The sequence below is a fragment of the Camellia sinensis genome, chromosome 5 (assembly GCF_055761805.1).
Source record: "Camellia sinensis isolate YWXY chromosome 5, ASM5576180v1, whole genome shotgun sequence".
NCBI classification, from domain to species: Eukaryota; Viridiplantae; Streptophyta; class Magnoliopsida; order Ericales; family Theaceae; genus Camellia; species Camellia sinensis.
Genome location: NC_138965.1, coordinates 125417782 through 125438310, shown reverse-complemented (window position 1 = coordinate 125438310; position 20529 = coordinate 125417782). Strand labels below are relative to the sequence as shown.

General features: G+C 37.4%; 1 protein-coding gene across 6 annotated transcripts; it reads right to left on the bottom strand.

Moving 5' to 3' along the window:
• Positions 1 to 1961: 1961 nt before the first annotated feature.
• On the bottom strand, positions 1962 to 12183 carry LOC114268973 (zinc finger protein BRUTUS). Of its 6 annotated transcripts, none has more exons than XM_028210221.2 (6): positions 12005 to 12183; positions 8044 to 8130; positions 5019 to 5225; positions 3510 to 3704; positions 3061 to 3425; positions 1962 to 2300 (listed from the first exon to the last, which is right to left on the bottom strand). In XM_028210221.2, exons 4-6 carry the CDS (start codon positions 3618 to 3620, stop codon positions 2267 to 2269), a joined length of 510 nt encoding a protein of 169 aa, XP_028066022.2. In that variant the 5' UTR covers positions 3621 to 3704; positions 5019 to 5225; positions 8044 to 8130; positions 12005 to 12183; the 3' UTR covers positions 1962 to 2266. The 6 variants fall into 6 exon arrangements, with proteins under 6 accessions (XP_028066022.2, XP_028066024.2, XP_028066023.2 ...); XM_028210223.2 differs by having other exon boundaries at positions 12078 to 12172; XM_028210222.2 differs by having other exon boundaries at positions 8044 to 8161; positions 12078 to 12169.
• Positions 12184 to 20529: the final 8346 nt, after the last annotated feature.

Sequence of the window (20529 nt, the reverse complement as noted above, 5' to 3'; positions counted from 1 at the left end):
ACAAGGCAAACTAGAGAAAATGTTCATTCCATAATATGAAAATGCCAAAGAAATTTATAGACAACCAGAGAAAATTGAACATAACAGACACACACAAATGAGAAAAGTGATGTGGCCAGAGAAAATTCAAGAATGGAACAAAATAAACATACCAGAGAAAATTACACATGGTAAGCTAGAGAAAATTAAACACTTGTGTATTCCATAATATGAAAATGCCAGAGAAATTTACAAACAACTAGAGAAAATGGAACATGACAGAACCACACAAAAGAGAAAAGAGATGTGGCCATAGAAAATTTAAGAATGGAACAAAATAAACATACCAGAGAAAATTACACATGGCAAGCCAGAGAAAATTACATATATGACAGAGAAAATTAAACATGGCAAGCCAAAAAAAATATGAATTTCATAATATGAAAATGCTAAAGAAATTTACAGAAAAACAGAGAAAAATATGGAATAACCAGAAACAAATGGGGGAATAAACATGCCAGAGAAAATTCAAAGAAAACACATAGATCAAGCAAATACCAGAGAAATTCAAATGACAGAGAAATTTACAGACAAAATCACACAAACATCTTTAAGAATAAGTTCGAAACTTAGAGAAATAACATTTTTCAAATTCATGTAAGTTTTTATTACGAAATTGAAATCTTAATTAATGGAAGGCTAGTCAACTGTGTTTCGGAGAAAAACTAGTTGGATTGGAGAAAACTTACCAGAGTGATGATGAAAACCCTAATTTCGAACTGAAATGGCTTGAGATGAAGATGCAATGAGATGAAGATGAACTGAGATGACGATGAACAATGAAAACGGGTCAGAGAAATTTGTGAGGAACGAATTGAAAAGAGTTTGGCAGAAGATAATGAAACCGTAATGGCGACAGTGAAGATGATAGTGAAACCCTAATTCTCATGTTCTCTTACTCATGAAAATGGTTGGATGTTTGGAATGAATTGAGTCGTCGGAATGCAATCGAGTTGAGCATTCTATGTTGATCTGTGAAGGGTATTTTGATCCAAAAAAAAAATTAAAAACGCGCATGTCGTTAGTGAGGAACCTGAGACATCATTCCTATTTTTGGTGTCCTTTATGCTATAAATTACTCTTATTAGGGACCTTAAAAAAAATTCTCTTTTTTTTTCCTCTTAATTTTAAACAATTAAGAAAATCTCCGTTGGTTAGCTTCCATTTAACTTTTATTTTACAATTTCATGTAGAGATTTTTATTTTAAAAATAATTTTGTATGAGATTTTGAAACTCTCATAATATTTAATTTAAAAATAATTACAATCCCACATCGAGAAAAAAAAGAAAAAGTGAGTTCTTTCACTTATATAAAATGATTTTTATAATCTCATTTATAGTGCATGTTTCAGTTTAAGATGATTTAAATTTTAAAATAAAATTAAAAAGTTTTAATTAATTAATTGTATTGTAAATTGGTTGATCTTTTGAGTTAGCCGATTAGGCTGAATCGTTTTTGGTTTGATACTACAACAAAAAAGGATTTTTACGACGCGCAATGCACGCCGTAAAAACCCTTCTACGACGTGCAGCGCGTGCCATATTATAACCAGTCATGGAAAGTCATTTACTTTCAACGACATGCTTTGAGTTGTTAAAAATTATTTAACGGCAAATTTTGTGCGTCGTTATTACTTTTTCTACGACATGCTATAGTATGCCGTTAAAAATTATTTGACAGATTTTGTGCATCGGTGTTACTTTTTCTACGACTACTTTTGCACATCATTAATTGGTGAGACAAATAACGACATTGATTGCGTGCCATAAAATATGTAATACGACGACTTATTATGCCTGCCGTAGAATATGCAGTTTTTATTTTTATTTTTAAATTCAGCAAGTTCTATTTGACCAATTTTGTACAATCTAACAAATATTATAAATAAGAATCACAAAACAAAAATCGAGCACCAAAATATTGTTTGAAACATTAAAAAAAAACTATATCCATAAATTATAAATATTCAACAATTGTCTATGCATTTCAAACATTCGAAAACTCTGCACAAAAATTTTAAACCTTCTAAAACTATACATATCTAACTTTCTAAACATATCGACAACTATAAGAGAACCACAAGAGAACTACTAGGGCATTAGTATGAGAAGCCCCATCAACAAGCTCACATCCATTTTTTCGCTTTCTCAGCAGCCTTGTTGATCTGCCAGCTTCATTCTCCTGACCAGATGTAGAATCTTTTTGGTTCTCAAGAGAATCATCTGTTATTGGAGTTTTTCTTTTCCTACACTTGGAGCTCTGAGAAACACATAATAAAATTATAATATTCGCAAAATATAAAAGAAATAAAACATCAAACTAGAACTAGATTAACTCAATTAAACAGAATAATTAACTAATGAAAACAATAAATGTAGGACAGAATAGAGGTTGAACAAATTACAACTTTTTCTGGGATTTTAGGAGCAGCTTCTGGGTGTTCTCTAGGGAAAGAAGCCTCCGAGCGAGAAGCCTCTATAAAATTGGTTGTTGGTTCATTCACTAGAAGTTTAGATGTAGAACCAACAAACCTCAAGGATGAGAAATCAACAATATTGTTAGATGGGAATGCAAGGTTTGAACCCTCGTTCATGTATGCAGTCCCAGTGAAAAGAGAAACTTGTTACAAAAAATGCAAGGGCACATAAGGGAGCCAATACCATTGTGATTTCATGCATTTTTCTTACAATTGTTAGTCTTTGCTGTTTCATGGACAAAACAAATGCCAAAAACAAAATCGTGACGGTTTCAAAAAGGAGAATGAGATTAAAATATCCAACTTTTGGTCTTCATGAAGTAGATCATTCTTCACAGACCAAAAAATAAAAATAAAAAAGGTAGGCCATTCTTCATATATTAGGGCACAGGCTTCAATAAGGATATCAATTCCTATATGAGAAAGTCGCACACATTCCAACTAATGCAATATGTAAGCATGGTAATCATTGTATTTAAAAAACAAAAATTATTGATACTGAAAAAGGAACATCAAATGGGAAAATATTAACACAAACCATACCTGTGAAAGATACAAACTTCTGCAACAAATGGTAGCCTCTTATTGAATGCAGATAAATCAGAAAATTCTCCAGCCAATTGTATCCTTCTGGCTGCTTCAGCTATATCATTCAATTCTCTTTTTATAGCCTTATGCCAATGCAATATTTCATCTACTGGACGAGCCGGAGTGGACTCCTCAAGATTGCAATTTGGTTCCACACATTTTCTTTTACACGTCCTGGAAGATTCAGAGGCACAATGTGCTTTCATTGTTGAACTATTTAAGGTGATAGCATCAGAGTCTGGAGAACCTTGGTCCTTAGAATCATCACAACTCTTATGTTTGTCATTAGTTTTCACCCCATCCATCCAAGTGAATATAACCTTAAATACAGAGAAAATAACGTTAGACAAAATAATATTTGACAGACTTTCCAAGCATATGGTGAGAATTAGAAAGACCCTCACCTGTTGAAGAAGCTTCTCTTCTGGGATTATTTTGCTCAAGCACTTGCACATATCCTGGCATTCATCAGATGAAAAAGAAGACGAAAGCCATGGGAGGAACTCTGCCATCATACTTACAGGAATGCTGCACAGAAACTACCATACTAATGATGCCTGCTCTTCAAATGAAAACTTCTCAATAAGCAAGGGGAAGACCTGCCAAATCCAAAGTTATTCACTTAATCGGGAATTTTGAACTATGTGCCAATGATAAAAATAAAATAAAAAAATACTACGAGATACATGATTATAGTATAGTCCATGCCTATAATGTGCTTTATTCTATTTAATCCATTCATTTCCACTTTTTTCTTGGTTTGGTTGTTGGATGTCAGTAACTCAACAACTACCCTGCACAAGCAACAATTTGGCCAAAAGCCTTAAAATGTTTTGATTATGTTTTTACCTTCGAATATATGATGCCCCATTTTGTTTAAGTGAATTGTCAACAGAGAACAATTCATTTAACATGGAAGAATAAGCACATAATATTCAGTGTGACCCATATTCATAGATAAATTCATAATATAGGAGACGAAACATCCCTGTAGAAGTTTCAAGCACAGCATTATGTAGGAAACTTTTTCATTTTCTAGTCACATAGGAATCTGTTCACTTCCTCCAATATTTAATTTAGTCTTCTGCTTTCAGTAAGAAGCCAAAACGAATATAATTAGGTAACAAAGAGGAGTTTGGAAAGATAAGAACCATGAAGAATCATTCTAAACATTACTAAGGAGGATAGCTACAAAATACGTCTAGTTACAGAAGGCTTTGTGGACCTAAACCCAAGTATCACAACCAACCAACCTTCGACAGAACCTTGGGAACAAAAATAATGACCCCTCGTCCTTACCAAAAATGACAATAAACTATAAAATAATGGCACCTAAGAGTTGATACAGTAGTCACTCATTTAGCCAAAAAAGCAGCTCTTTTGTTAGCTGAATCCAGAATCCAACTCTCATAGAGCATAAAAAAATCAGTTCTCTCTCCCATTAGATGAATACCCTACCAACCAAGGAGTGAGATTTCATCCATTGATATAACCCACCACAAATGTGGGCTTGGTGGAGTCACCTTCAATCAAATAATGATGCAAATTCATAGAGCATTCTCCAAAACCCTTAAAGGGAACTAATATCATGCCTTATTAGCGATGCTCTATCATTGGTTGAAAACACCATAGCAATTATCTGTTAGTTAAGAAAACCAGAATGAACTAGACAACCACAAAATTAATTTACTGAAATATCATTAGACTTCTCAAATACACCATAGCAGAACTGTGAAAAATGTTTGCTAGTGGATGTATAGAAGAACTAATTCTAGCACAATTCCCACTGTATTATACTTACACTTGCAACAAAATGATATTTGATATGTTAAGCATCAAAGATGCCAAGCATGAGTTAATACTATCACAAACAAAATGGAAGACATCCATCACAGGATGAAACAAAAGATTACCTGTTCCTCTTCCTTGGACATGTGCTGACTAATAGATGTTTGAAGAGCTCCTGTACAACAGGCTAGTTCTCTCCTATAGCTTTCTTCATTTTGCATATTTGAATTCAGGAGCGCAAACTGATCAAAAAGAACACTTTCTCTCTCATGCTCAAGGGAGTAAGTTTGTGCCACATTCTTCACATGTATATCAAGAGCTGGAAAGATGACCTGTGGTTCCAAAAGAACATACCATTAACTAATTCCATATACTTCTCAAGATTTATCACACAATTGTTGCAGGAAAACATCAGCTTTGACTACAAGTCTACAAGATAACTGTTTTGGATCCAAAGATTGGCATAGCAGATTATACATATTTCAAGAAAACATTATTTGTTTTTGGAGTGGAGTCATAAAAATAGATACTCTCCACATTTCCATTGTTAGGCATTATTTCATATCACAAAATACAAGACATATTTTGGACTTTAACTATGAAGCCTTTAAACATTGTAAAGAGTACAAAACAATGTCACACATTGTGATAAATTAAGTACTACTACTACTAGACAATACACTGATGCAGTCATATTAAAGCAGTGATCATTTATCAAGGTAAACCAATTATTAGGAAAAACTAATTGTTTGGGCTAAAGAAGCACTGATCTTAGCAAGTACAAGTATGCAAAGCCCAGCTTGGCAGAACAGTGTCTTACACTTGGCTTAAGCTAGGCAACCTTTATTCAAGGTAAGCCCAGCAAGTACTCACTACACTCAAAGCTAGTAACTCGGCTTAATTAACAAGAAAATATTTTCTCAATTTTTTTTTTTTTAAAGATCTTTATTTAATTGTGACCCTTTGCCATATCCTCGTAGATGCAAAAAAATATTTATTCTAAGAACATATATGTCAAGAAAAAGGGATGATCAATGACAAGTATGACGCCAGTATGCAAATTGTATGCCTTCATTACTCCAATTTTATGCCATATTTCACATGGGAAAAAAAAATGATCTTACTATATAGTCAATAACAAACAGGCATTGAACCCAAGAGCAGAACCAAGTCAATGCACAGAATCAAACACCATGTGCACATATAGGACCCACTATATTCAGAAAATAATGAGACTCGCATTATTTTTGGAAAAGATGGGACCTACATGAACACATGATGCTTGCTTGCTGTGTGAATCCATGAAGGAGGAGAAAAAATCTTGTCCAATTATATATTAACAATATTACAAAATACAAACTCAATTCTAAGATATCAATCAAGTAGCTCTTTTTAGATAAATAGATATGGATATAACCTGAAAGGATTTGAACATGATGATCAAGGATGGAATTAGTATTGATATCAAATGGAACTAAAGTGGACAAATAATAAGAGTTTGCCTTTGATATTATGTAGTCAATCATATTGAATTAGTATTGCTTCATCCTATTTGTGCATTCAATGAAGTTGTCTTAAACAACACACCATCAAAAATAAATAAATAATGAACTCGCACTCCTATCATACAAGCCAAACATTTTTAAAAAAAATAATAATAAACTACAGTAACTTCTGAATATTTTTTAGACAGCAGAATGCTATCATTTTTCTTTATAATAAAATTTTATTTGAATAAATTTCAAGACTTAAAAAGGTAAAGTTTGATTATCATCAAGTTACTATTATAAAATTTTAAGAATAAAAAAGACAATCTAAAAAATTTAATCAACATTGTATGACACAATGAAGTGGACAGATGTATCAATCTAAAAGAAGACATGCCAAAGAGAGGGAAATTTTTGGTTTATCTCTTTGTCTCTTGACTCTTGGGATATTTATTTATTTTTTTCACTATCTTTTTTCAAGAACCGTCTAAACTTCCAACTGACAAGTTGAAATGATTTTTCATTATCTCAGTTAAAGTATCAGCCACCCATTGTTAGAGGCTTGCTACTTCAATTAGTCACCATGTTCTTCAAATGGATCTCTTAGCAATTAGCATTATGGCATTAAGATGAATGAGGAAAGCATTGATCATCTGTTTTTACATTGCCCTATAGCTGTGGCAGTATGGTAGGTTGGCAGAGGATAACTTGATATTAGCTTCATGTGCTTGGATCCTTTTCATTGGTCAACAAAAGCAAACAAAAACATGAATATCAATCGAAAACTATATTAGGAAAAAAAATGTTTAAATTTTAGATTGGGACAATTTGTGTTTCAATCTCACCCTACGTCAAAGCACTGGACTTAAATTTTACCCTGTTATTACTATTACTAACCAAGACCCTCACTATCAATTATCTCATAAAAGCCTAAGAAACCATTTTTTCCTTTATTGCCAATATATATAGATATATATAATATGCATAAATCATAGCACCATTGATATAGCTTTCTCCATAATTCAAACCTTTGTCATCACAAATTGTCAAATAACTGAAAATAATTTTTTTAAGAGGCATTACAACAAACACCAATCATCCACCACAACAGATACCCATTTCATCATTACTTATAAAAATAAAAAATAATAAAAAGAAGAAGACGCAGTAGCAGCTAATTTCAACAAAGATGATTAATAAAATAATAAGATTAAAAAAATTATACCCAATTGCGTAGTGATGGCAAGAATAAAGCAACAATTACAATCAGAACAGAATACAATCAGTTATAAAAACTTTATTGTTTTCAATGTTTTCATGAAACGAATTTTTTGAAACTCAGACAAGTGTTTAAAATAGTCCATTAAAACGCTCTATTTTTAAGAAATTCGCTCGAAAATATAGAAGAAAAAAAAAAAGATAAAAATTATTTCAGAAAATATAGAAGAAAAAAAGGATTCAAAATTTGGTTTTTACTGATTCCTCATTTTGCTATTTGCTCATATTTAGGTCATCTGGAAAGAATGAGGTAAAATCTCACTGGTACTGCCTAATGCGAACAACTAATTGGCTTCGATTGGTGAAATTTAACAATCCAGAAACCTGTTAGGGCTGTTAGGGTGAAATTTAATAGAGAAAAAGAAGAAGAAACGTCGAAACTAACCTGTTAGGGCTGCAAGTCGAAGCTATGTTGAAGAAGAAGAAGACTCGAAGCTCTGTTCAAAAATAAGAGTCACAACTTTCGTTTACCCTAAACCAATTGATGTTGAACAACTTTAGGGCTATGCGAGAAAAACATATATAGATATTAGATAGCTTCAAAGATTCGGAAAATAGTTTCAAAGTGTTAATGTACACTAAACCTAACCCACTAACCTAACCCACTACATCCACCCCACTAAACCTAACACACTTACCATCTCCACTACCACCCACCACCTCCACTACCATCCACTACCACCACTCACTTACCTCACACCTCTCCTATATAATAGCTTGTAACATACAAATCAAATACAACAATCTTGTAACAATACATCAATCAATAATAATAATTCTCTTTATACAATTCTCTGTATACATAATTTGTTCTCTCTCTTTCTATATGTATTAATTTTTACATGGTATCAGAGCAGATTTAGATCCTAGTATTTTCACTTCCCCGGCGGGCGGCAACCTCACCTTAGCCGCCCGTCGGACCTCAACCTATTCCGCTTATTTTCTACGCATACCTTCTCATCATTGCCCACATCCTCTCTCCCTCGGTTTTGAGATAAAACACACATAGGGATACACGGAGATGAATGGGTGATTCTGTATCACAATCTCACCAGGGTCTATTCCTATCCTCCGAAGGAGAGACAGAGAGGGCACGCTTGGGCCACAGCACCACCTTCTGAACATAGACAAAGATGACGACCCGGCAACACAGCCACTCGCCGCCGACAAACCTTGCAACTCGGTCCACTCGTCTCCACCACTCGGTCTGGGTCAATGTACGCCGACTCGGCGTCCTCCGCCTCTCCTCCGCCGGAGCATCCCGTCTCCTCTCCGCCGCCGCCGCTCATTATGGCTTGCTGAAGCCGCTCCTGCAGCGCCGCAGCCGTGGCCTCCTGCGCCCTCGCCCGAGCCTGCCATGCCTGCGCCGCCTTCTCCACTGTTATGAACCCTGTGCCCGTAGTGTGGTGTTGTTTGTCAATGCCATTGAGATCTCTGTAGTATTCTGTTTGCACAAATTCTTCCCTCACTTGGTTCCCATTGTAAACCAGTTTCTGAGAATCATGATGATGAAGCTGCTGAAACACAAGTTGTTCTGGAATGACACCGTTGTCGTGACAATTGGTAAGAATATCGACATACTGAGTAGAGTAGTCGCTGCGCTGAGGCTTAGCGTGACGTTTCGGCGCTAAGCCATCAAAGTACTCTCTACCGAAGTCGCCCTCAAATTGAATATATATATATATATATATCTATCTATCTATATATATTTGTTTAATAGCTGGCACACCCAACCATTTCTCTTCTTTTCTTTTCTTTTTATTTCTTTCTTTGATTCTTCCAACTCCACTCACACACACACCCACGGGAGTGACTGACAGCCACACAGCCACCTTTTATTTTTTTTATTATTCCAACCCCACTCCACTTTCTCTTCTTTTCTTCTATATCTCTATATATCTATCTATATTTATTTTACTATATTGTACAGACCACCATCATCCTCCTCTTCTTCTTATTATTCTTATTATTATTATTATTCTTTTTATTTTATTTTATTTTTGCACAAAAAAAAAAAAAAAAAAAAACCAGGCAAAAGACACAACCTGATTTGCACCTCAATAATCTTACTTTCCTCGTGGGCTTGTTCCCACCACACTATTATACTATATTCTATTATTATTATTATTATTTACACAACAAAAAAAAAAAAAAAAAAAACAACACAAAACAAACAACAAACAGCACAAAAAAAAAAAGAACTTCACACCACACTCATTTTATTCATGTTGGGACTCACCCCGATCACCCTTTTACAAAACAAAACAAAAAAAAAAAAAAAAAAAAAAACCCACACCCCCAGTGGGATTTTTCTTCTCTACTCTGCAGGTCTCTTCTTTTTGCCTCCGTCCTGAGCCGCCCTTGACGGTGCTGCCTCCGTGTTTTCCACGCCGCCAAGCACGTTCACTCCCTGCTCCTCCACTGCAGCATATGGCGGCCCTCCAAATCGGAACATCACGGTGGCCTTCCGCTTCAGCTCCTTGTTTTCTGCCCTTAGCACGCTTATCTCTGCTCGCGCATCCTTATACATGCGTTGGAGCAGAGCCAGCTGGGAGTTTAATTGCTGCACTTCATTTGTCCTACTCTGCAGCCGGTGCGACAAGTTTGTGACCGCCGTCATAGACTCCACACATGCCTTCAAAGTATACTGATTAGCCTCCACATCCGTTTGCACTGCCATTTTTTGCTCCACCGACTGCATCGGAAAGTTCAACGGAGCAAACCCAGTGGTGTTTAGTTGAGGTTCACGGGACACCGCACCAGTTCTCTCTCCTGTGGACTCGTTGAGATCGGGAAAGAGAGTGAGCAGCCCACGGGACGACGAAGCCATTTTCTCTCGCAACAGAGTGTTACAGCCTCTCTCTCTCAGCACAACAGTGTTACAGCCTCTCTCTCTCAGCACAACGCAGAATTCTTCAGAGGTTTCTCTCAGTTTCTTGTCTCAGCCTCTGCCTCGGCCTCAGCTCCGTCTTGGTTAAATAGCCGAGGCAGCCACGCGCATCGCGCGCCTCTTCTCGCCGACAAACTGGCACGCCTTTTCATGGCACGCCTTTTGATGCATTCGGGCACGCCTTTTGATGGCACGCCTTTTGAGGGTACGGGCACACCTTTTGAGGGCACGACTTTTGAGGGCTCGATATCTACATCCATGTATATTTTTTTGGGCAGCCTATATACACACTCATACAGTGTCTTCTACACCGGCCAGCTTTATCAATCCCTTTGTTTCAACCTCAAATAGGTTTCTATCTTCACACCTATTTGAGTTTGAGGGGGGGTTATACATATATCATGGTGAGCACGGTTACACACCCTGCGAACCACCCAAGCCACCCCATGGCGCACTCCCTAAGTCGCCCCCTTGGTGCACCACCACAAGCTTCTACAACGGTCCAACATGACCCCATAAACTGTCTTTTACAACGGTCTGACACGACCACACAGTGTCTGCTACAACGGTCCGACATGACCCCGTAAACTGTCTTTTACAACGGTCCGACATGACCCCGTAAACTGTCTTCTACAACGGTCCGACATGACCCCATAAACTGTCCCGACATTGATTTCGGTCAGCTTCTACATCGGTCCGACATGACCCCATAAACTGTCCCGACATTGATTCCGGTCAGCTTCTACATCGGTCTGACATGACCCCATAAACTGTCTTCTACAACGGTCCGACATGACCCCGTAAACTGTCTTCTACATCGGTCCGACATGACCCCGTAAACTGTCTGCTCCAACGGTCCGACATGACCCCATAAACTGTCTTCTACATCGGTCTGACACGACCACACAGTGTCTTCTACAACGGTCCGACATGACCCCGTAAACTGTCTGCTACAACGGTCCGACATGACCCCGTAAACTGTCTGCTACAACGGTCCGACACGACCATACCGTGTCTCCTATCCTGTTTTGTTTTTTATTTATCAGTTTACTTTTCTGTTTTGTTACTCTCTTCAAACTCAAGTTGGTTAGTTCCTATCCTCCTTGAGTTTGAGGGGGGCTGTTAATGTACACTAAACCTAACCCACTAACCTAACCCACTACATCCACCCCACTAAACCTAACACACTTACCATCTCCACTACCACCCACCACCTCCACTACCATCCACTACCACCACTCACTTACCTCACACCTCTCCTATATAATAGCTTGTAACATACAAATCAAATACAACAATCTTGTAACAATACATCAATCAATAATAATAATTCTCTTTATACAATTCTCTGTATACATAATTTGTTCTCTCTCTTTCTATATGTATTAATTTTTACACAAAGATTCAGAAGAGAGAGAGAGAGAGGGGGGGGGGAGGGAGGGAAGAAGAAGCAAACCTAGTAGTCGATTGGTTCAGTAACCTTAGCAACCGAAGAGAAGAGAAGAGAAGAGAAGAGATGAGATGATCACCTTAGCAATTGATTTGGCCTTCATCATCTTCAGATAGAGAGAGATTTCATCAAAATAGTTATTTTTGGGGAAAAATATTGGCGCCCAAAATTTCATTTCAGCGCTTCTTTTATTGATTTATTATTTATTTATTTTTATCATACAATTCATGACATGCATTGTGCGTCGTAAAAAATATAATACTTTTAACGGTAGGCGTGGTGTGTGCCGTGAAAAGTATTCACTTTTCACGGCTAGCATATGTTCGTCGTGTATAATTAATGTATTAACGGCACGCTATATGCATGTCGTAAAAAGTTTTATTATTTACGGCGTGAATTGCAAGCCGTAAAAAAATTATCGTTATTACCATTTACGGCCTAGGCAATAAACATGTCGTGGTTGGAAAAGTATTTACGACGTGCAAAAAAAGAAAGTCGTAAAAGTGAGAAATTACGACGTGCATTTATTGTATGCCGTTGATGTGGTGCCGTAAAAAGTCAATTTTGTTGTAGTGGCACCATTTGAGGCCTTGTATGGCCAACTGTGTAGATCACCTGTGTGTTGAGCCGAGGTGGGTGATGCACCTTTGTTGGGCCCAGAGTTGGTGCGGGAAATGACGGAGAAGGTAGCGCTTATCTGTAGGAGGTTGGTTACAGCGCAGTCGCCAAAAGAGTTATGCTGACCATAGGAGGAGACCTTTGTCATTTGAGGTGGGTGATCATGTCTTTTTGAAAATATTACCTAGACGGGGTTTGATGAGATTTGTGGAGAGTGAGAAGCTATCCCTTCGGTTTATTGGCCCTTTTGAAATCCTTGAGCGGATTGGAGAGGTTGCCTACCATTTAGCGTTGTCACCGTAACTTTCCAGAATACATGACGTGTTTCATATTAGTATGCTTCGAAAATACGAGCCGGATCGATCACATGTATTGGATTGGACCGACTTAGAGGTAGATGAGGATGTCTCGTATAAGGAGAGACCGGTGAGGGTCTTGGATAGACGGGACCAAATCTTGCGACGCAAGACAATTCCCTTGGTCAAAGTATTGTGGAAACATTACGGGGTTGAGGAAGCAGCTTGGGAGCGTGAATTGAAAGTCCGTGAGAAATAGCTGGACTTATTTGTTGATATTCGAGTATATGTTGAAGCTTTAGTTTCGCTCATGAAGTATGAGAACATTGTATATGTTTTGAATTGTGAAAGCATTGTATATGTTGAATATGTTTCAGAAACGCAAGTCTAATTTGAACATTGTATATGTTGTTTGAGCTTCGAAAAAGTAAATATATCATAAACATTGAATATGTTTTGGAAACATGAGATATATGTATTTAAATTAGTTAAATTTCGAAAGAATGCAAAATGGTAATACATGTTGAACTATATTTTGTGGAATTGTTCTCTTGAGAAGAGATGGAATGACCGGTGGGTGGGTCATGATGGTGAGAATTGAATTGTAATCATTTTTGAAAATTGGATAATCATGATTTTTGAAACTTACACGACAATTTCGAGGACAAAATTCTTTAAGGGGGGAGGTTATAGTGATCCCGATTTTACCCCGACCTTTATTGTGTTCCGGACTCGGGTTCCGTGATTGTATGTTGTTGTCTATGTCTCGTTTCCTTCCTTTAATTCTTTGAATTTGAGTTTTGGGACTTGTTCGGCGAGTGTGGAACATGTTGGTTGCTAGTTGGTCTAGAGTGTTGCTGCCCAGGTTTTGGCTTCTTCGCTCGAGCAAGGCTTTTTGTGCTCGAGCGAGCCTTGGGTAATTTGCTTCTTCGCTCGAGCGAGGTTTTTTACGCTCGAGCGAGAATTTAGAGTCTTCAGGTTTTCTTCTAGACGCAGCTTTTTTGGGTAATGTGAATTTCTTCGCTCGAGCGAGGTTTTTTGCGCTCGAGCGAGCCTTGTGTTATTTGTTCCTTCGTTTGAGCGAGGCTTCTTGCGCTCTCGCTCGAGCGTGCGTGTGCGTTTGTGCTAGACCTGAAGCTTTGCATTCTGCACTCGAGCGACACTTTTTGCGCTCGAGCAAGGTCATTTGTTGTGTCTGGTCACTCGAGCGACAACTCTTTCGCTCGAGCAAGCCTTGCATATACCAGTTCGCAGCAAAGATATTTTACATCACTTTTGATCTTCTTCTTCCCTAAAAACCCTAATCCGGCACCTCCTCTCTCTAAATCTCTCTCTCTCTCTCTACAAATACTTCATGATCTAGGGCCTTCTACCCTGCTCCCTTTGAGAAAAAAGTAGAGCAACTCGTCTAAGAAAGTTTGAGTTTTGGGTATCTTCAAGTTTCTCCTTCTTTCTTTTCGAGCTTCTCTACTTGATGTAGGGATATTCTACTATTTAATATGAATTTTAACATAGGTGTTTGTCATTTGTATAAATGGTGGGATTTGGGTGAAATTAGGGTTTGTGTTCTAATTTAAAAGAGGGGTTTTCATGTTAGCTTATAAAATAACAATGGAGCGTTGTGTATAAGGTTCCCTAATGTTGAAATGTTGAAATTTGGGCATATGGGTCATTATTTTGGAAAGAGGGGGAAAATTGTCCTGATCTATGTTATATAACTGTTTTGCAGAAATAGTGAAATTGGTATGGGAAATATGAAATTGGGAGGTTATATAAATGAATGGTGTAGTGGGATTTGATAAATCACTCACTTATGGAAATTTGATAATTTATCTGTTTGATAGATTTATTTATCTGTTTAGAAATATCTGTTTTGGGCTATCGGTGGAAGATAACTATGATTGTTGTAGAAACTGCATGAGGATTGGGGAGACCGAAACTAATCAATTGAATTATATCATTGAATATAACGGTTTGATTAAACCATTGACTATGTGATTTGATTAGTCATTGTATATGACAATGTGTTTAAATACATTGTATATGTATCATTGTTTGGGAGGAGATAGGGGATGGACTCCATTGAAAATTAAGTTGGACGGAGTGTCCAGGGTGAAAGTCCCGAAATCTTATATATATGGGTGCTGGTTCCCTCGGATATGATTTCGTAAAATGGCAGGAAAATAGAAGTGTTGGATTGATGAATCAATTGAATTGTGAACCATTGAGCTGTAATCTCATTTTGGTTGGATAGGTGATAATGAATTTGGTTAATAGATTTACTTGATATGGATGTATGGAAATGGATAGAGATACGGTTGTCTATATTGAATGGTCTTGGAAAGAGTATGTGTTGATTAAGATTATTGCACATTTATCTAATGCTTATGTCTTAGTTAATTCTCATATATTGTTTTAGCATATCTTTACTGGGCTTTGGCTCATCCTACTTGGGAAACCATTTTCAGGTACTGGTGACATGCCGCCTCCAAGGACATAACTTGGGAGGTTTAGGGGCTGAAGGCTTCATTTTGCTTATTTTGTTTTGTGTTAAACGTAAATTTAAGCCGAAGGCTTTATATGTAGAGAGCTAGGACTCTTCTTTTGTAGTAACCAAGTGATAACTTGGAAAGATGTAAGCCCGTAGGGCACTTATTTTGTTGTTCATAATTAGAGTTACATGCTATAGTTTCAATATGAACATTTATGAAAATGTAATGTATGTAATATCTTTTGTAATGTAGACTCTGATGAATGAAAATATAACATTTCTATCATGTTTATAGATCTTATGAATGCTTGATTTATATCATTTTTTAGGGCGTTACAATGGATGCTTATATAAATGGTGGAGTTAGATAATTTGGATAATTTATCTGTCTTGGAGATTGTGCATCTATTTAGAAATATTTGTTTGGGCTATCGGTGGAGGATAGCTATGATTATTGTAGAAATTGCATGAGGATTAGGTGAATTGAAACTAATCTCTTATCCGTTGTCATTGAATATGATTATGTCTTTGATACATTGTACGTGCGTGGTGTTTGGGAGAAGAAATGTGATGTACTCCATGTTTGGGAGAAGAAATGAGATAGACTCCATTGAATTAAGTTAGCCTGAGTGTCTATGGTGAAAGTCCTGAAAACTGCATGTATACATGGGTGTCAATTCCCACGGACGAAATATCCATAAAATGGCAAAATGGAAGTAATTGTATAATGGTTGTATTGGTTAGACACCCATTGAGTTGTACCCTCAGTTTGGTTGTCTGAATGGAATGGTAAATGACTTATGAAATGAGAATAAAATGAACAGAGATATAAAATGGTTTTGTAAAAGAGTTATAAATGATTTTATCATGGGTATTGAATATGCATATCATACTTGTATCTTTGTTAAGATTCATATATTGTGTTAGATTGTTTCTATTGGGCTTTGGTTCACCCTATTTGGGAAAAACCATTTTCAAGTGTTGGTGATATGTCTCCGCCAAGATAGTAACTTGGAGGGATTTAGAGCAAGAGTTTCTCTTTTGTTGTATTTATTTTGTATAGCCAAGGGCTTTGATTATGATTAAACTAGACTCATTTTTGTTGTAACCAAGTAGTGACTTAGAAAGATGTAAGCCCTTAGGGCATATGAACATTTGTTTAGCTTTCATTTCTTATCGCCATTTGTCATACATGCTGTAAATTCAGGATGAATTATTTATGAATGTATATCACATGTATTACCTTTTGTATATCAATTCTGATTAATGAAAGTTTATCATTTCCATTATGTCATCTTGCATTGGTTGTTTGGAGTTGGATTATTGTAATTATTTTGGAGCATTACATAAAAACATCTAGATGAACAATAAGAAAAATGTTTGAGACCCACGAAAAAATACCCACAATTGTATCTACAATGATGTGGTATCATATGTGTCATCTCTTTATTTGTTATACACTCAATGTCATGGGACTCAACTCCCTTGTCACATTATTATGAGTGAAAGTGTGGGTTTGTAGCATTACTGAAATAATAAATTATCTGTAGACTGCCCGAACACTCTCCGCGCGCCCCCCTTTTCGGAGAGGGCGCGAATTGGGTTCTAGCTACTACAGTTTGGCCTCCTGTCACGGTTCTGAATCTAATCTCACAAAGTGCAATGTAAGACTGATAAATCACCAAAGAGTCCAAATCCGGAAATTGGTTTTGAAAAATCAATTTTGAATTAAAAGCGCCAAACATGGACTGCTTTGCCAGATTTCAGAGTCGCCACCTAAATATTTTGTTTTGGGGAAATTTAGGAAACCCTGACTCGTGCCTAAGGCCATGTGTCCGTCATCACCAAAGTTGCTTCGCTCGAGAACTTGGGTACGAGAGGAGAAGGTCCTAAAATGAGCACCCCTGCTCGCCTAATCAAAGGATCGGCCTCTACTAACATGATATGTTGTTTTTGAACACACATGCATTCTTATTCCGGTTATTAATCTAACTTACTATGTGACGCGTACAACATACAAGTATAGACTCAATCACGAGAATTGGAACAATTCAAGTCATGTTTATTTTCGAAAATGGTTTGAAAGTGCTACTCGCAAGTAGGCTAAAGCGCGGATTTGCCACCCTCAAATGGGTTTTGAAAAAAAACATGATTTTGCCACTTCAAGTGGACTTAAAACTCACAATCATCGAGTTGTTCCAATTCAGGCAATCAAGCCTCCACCCATAGGCATTCATGCAGTTAATCACTTAAACAAATAGCCTCATGGCAAGCATGCTATCATGGCAACACTTACACACATGCAAGGATGCTATAGTGCAAACACTCATAGTGTATTTCGAGCCAAAACAAGAAACTAGTTAGAAATCAATACATGATCCTAGCTATGTTAAGATGCCTAAGGCAACACATGCAAAAATGCAACTAAATAGGCTTGGCTATCTAATATGGCATATGGCTTGCAACAATTTTGATGCACGTATTCAAGTCGGTATTGAAATTCAATGCAATTTGAATGATGCGTCGAGCCCGGTGCATGCAATACAAATGAATGATGCACGCATGCAAAGCATAAGTATGCTAATTGAAACATGCCCTAAAACTAACCATCAAAAGCTGGCAAATAAAAAGGAGAAAGACATGGGGTTGGAAGACATTCACACACACACGCACATTTATTACAACATTTGCCCTCTTGACGGAGGGTCGGAATGAAATGAAAGCTAACTAGCTACGCTAATTAAGCTAACTATTACAAACCAATTAATTAACTAACTCTAGCTAACTAATTATTATAAACCAAATTGAAAATAGTTATTCTAAGCTAATTAGAATATTACAAAGATGAATTAAAATTAGCTAAGCACATTAACTAATTAATTACAGAGACCGACAAATTAACTAACTAAACAAAGCAGTTAAAATGGCCTCGAGGGGAGGGAGATATGCATGCTCGGTTTGCTTCGCCCGAAAATGCATTGCCATACCATAAGTTGTCTCTGTTTGCATTCACGGTGACCTTAGAACATCGAACGCACTTTCAGGTTGCATCTGCCCCAAAACAGGAGCATTCCGGACAAATTTGCTGCAAGTGGCCGGCTGACCACTTTAACTGGTCGGCAAACTACCTCAACTGGCCTTCCGGCCACTTCAAGTGGTCGGTAAGCTAGTGCAAGTGGCTGGCTGGCCGGCCACTTTCCTTTCCAGAACCTCAACTTTGCTGCAACAGAGATCAACAAAGGCATAACAATGCATTTACAAGGAAATGTGTGTGCAACTACTCTCCTGATCATTTCCTAAGCTCAAAGGAGCGTAGTACTCGACTCTCAAACCACCAATCACGCATCTCAATGCATGATGGCCAAGGAGCCAAGCTCGCACAATATTAGCGAATGCACAAACAACACATAAGAGCCTCCACCCTATCATGCATGTTCAAGGGTGTCGGCGACCGAGAAACGCAACACGTTTCATCACTTTGAGTATGAAATGTGCCACATTCCTCGTGTTTGGATTAATGTCCGATCCAAACACAATGCAATGCAAACAACATACTTATCTTTCAATGCTAAAGTGGCATTCATAAGACTCTATCAGTTAAACAATGCATGCATGGCATGCTTAGAAGCTAAGGCATCAAAGCTAGTGAAGTGTATTGCACATGAGGCATGCACTACAATGCTAAAATGGTCAAACCAACAATGGACAGACCTAAGATACTCCAAAACAGTGGCCAATACACACCAAGACTTAGACATAAAAGACAGAATGCATGCTCATTCGTTTGCTCGCAAGTAAGGCACAAAGCTTAATTTTCAAACACATTGAAGGAGTAACATCTATGAGAGCATGACACAGGTACGAGCACTGAAATCATATGCCAAATGATGACATATCATGTAAACAACACAAGTATGACATGCTAGAAGGCTTAAGCATGAAAGCTAGTGAAATACACAACACTAGAACTATGCAATGCAATGCTCAATGGACTAAACCAGCCCTAGACAAACCTCATGCATGCCAAAACAGTGGCTGAAATGCTCTAAAATGATGGCGTGAAAGGCAAGGAAAAGATGTTCATGCATTGGCTCATCAATAAAGGCATGAGGCACAACTCTTACACACAATCAAAGGGTGATATTCATGAGAGTATGGCAAAGCTATATGTTCTAAAATTACATGTTAGATGATGCCATATCACACAAACATCACAAATAAGGCATGGTAGAAGGCCTAAAGCATAAGGCTAGTAAAAGGCACTACATAAGAGGCATGTAATACATGGTACAAATGACTAAACTAGCTCTAGAAAGAGTTCAATTAGGCCAAAACAAAGACCAAAACATGCTGAGATGGAAGCTCAAAAGCTTAGACAAACATGCATGCAAGTTGGCTTACAAGTGAAACATAAGGCTCAACCCTCAAACACAATGAAACGGTGATAAATGCAAGAATATGGCAGAGGTATATGGTCTGAAATAATATGCCAAATGACGCCATGCCATGCAAAAAGCTCAAATATGACATGCTAGAAGTTTTAAAGTGCAAGACTAGCAAAGCCAAATGCACTATAGCTATGCAAAGCCAAGCATGCATGACCAAAACCACTCAAATCAGACCTAAAACATGCTAAAACATAGCTATAAAAGTGCTGGAGTAGAGCGTACACATGCTAGATCAATAGGCTAAAACACTAAATGCACAAGGCTAGTGAACAAAATTACACTATAGGTGCAAGAAGCATGCAAGAGGCAACCAAACCAACCCAAAACAGAGTTATGACATGGAAAATCAGTGGCAAAAACATGCTAAGATAGAACTAACATGAGCTAGAATGAGAGGCATAAAGCATGATACATGTTAGGCCAACAAGTAAGATTACACTACAAGTGTAAGATGCAAGAAACCAATGATCAAACCAACCCAAAACAGAGTTACGGCAGGTCCGAAAAGTCACAAAAACATGCTTGGACTAAGCTAGCAACTGAGAGAAATACATGCTCATGTATGAGGCCAGCAAGGCATACAAGCAAGAAAAAAGGAGAGGGGGACCACCCCCTCCTATTTTGGACCACAAGAGCAACTTTTTACCATTGAAATTTCTTTGAGTTTCAGTGGTTAAA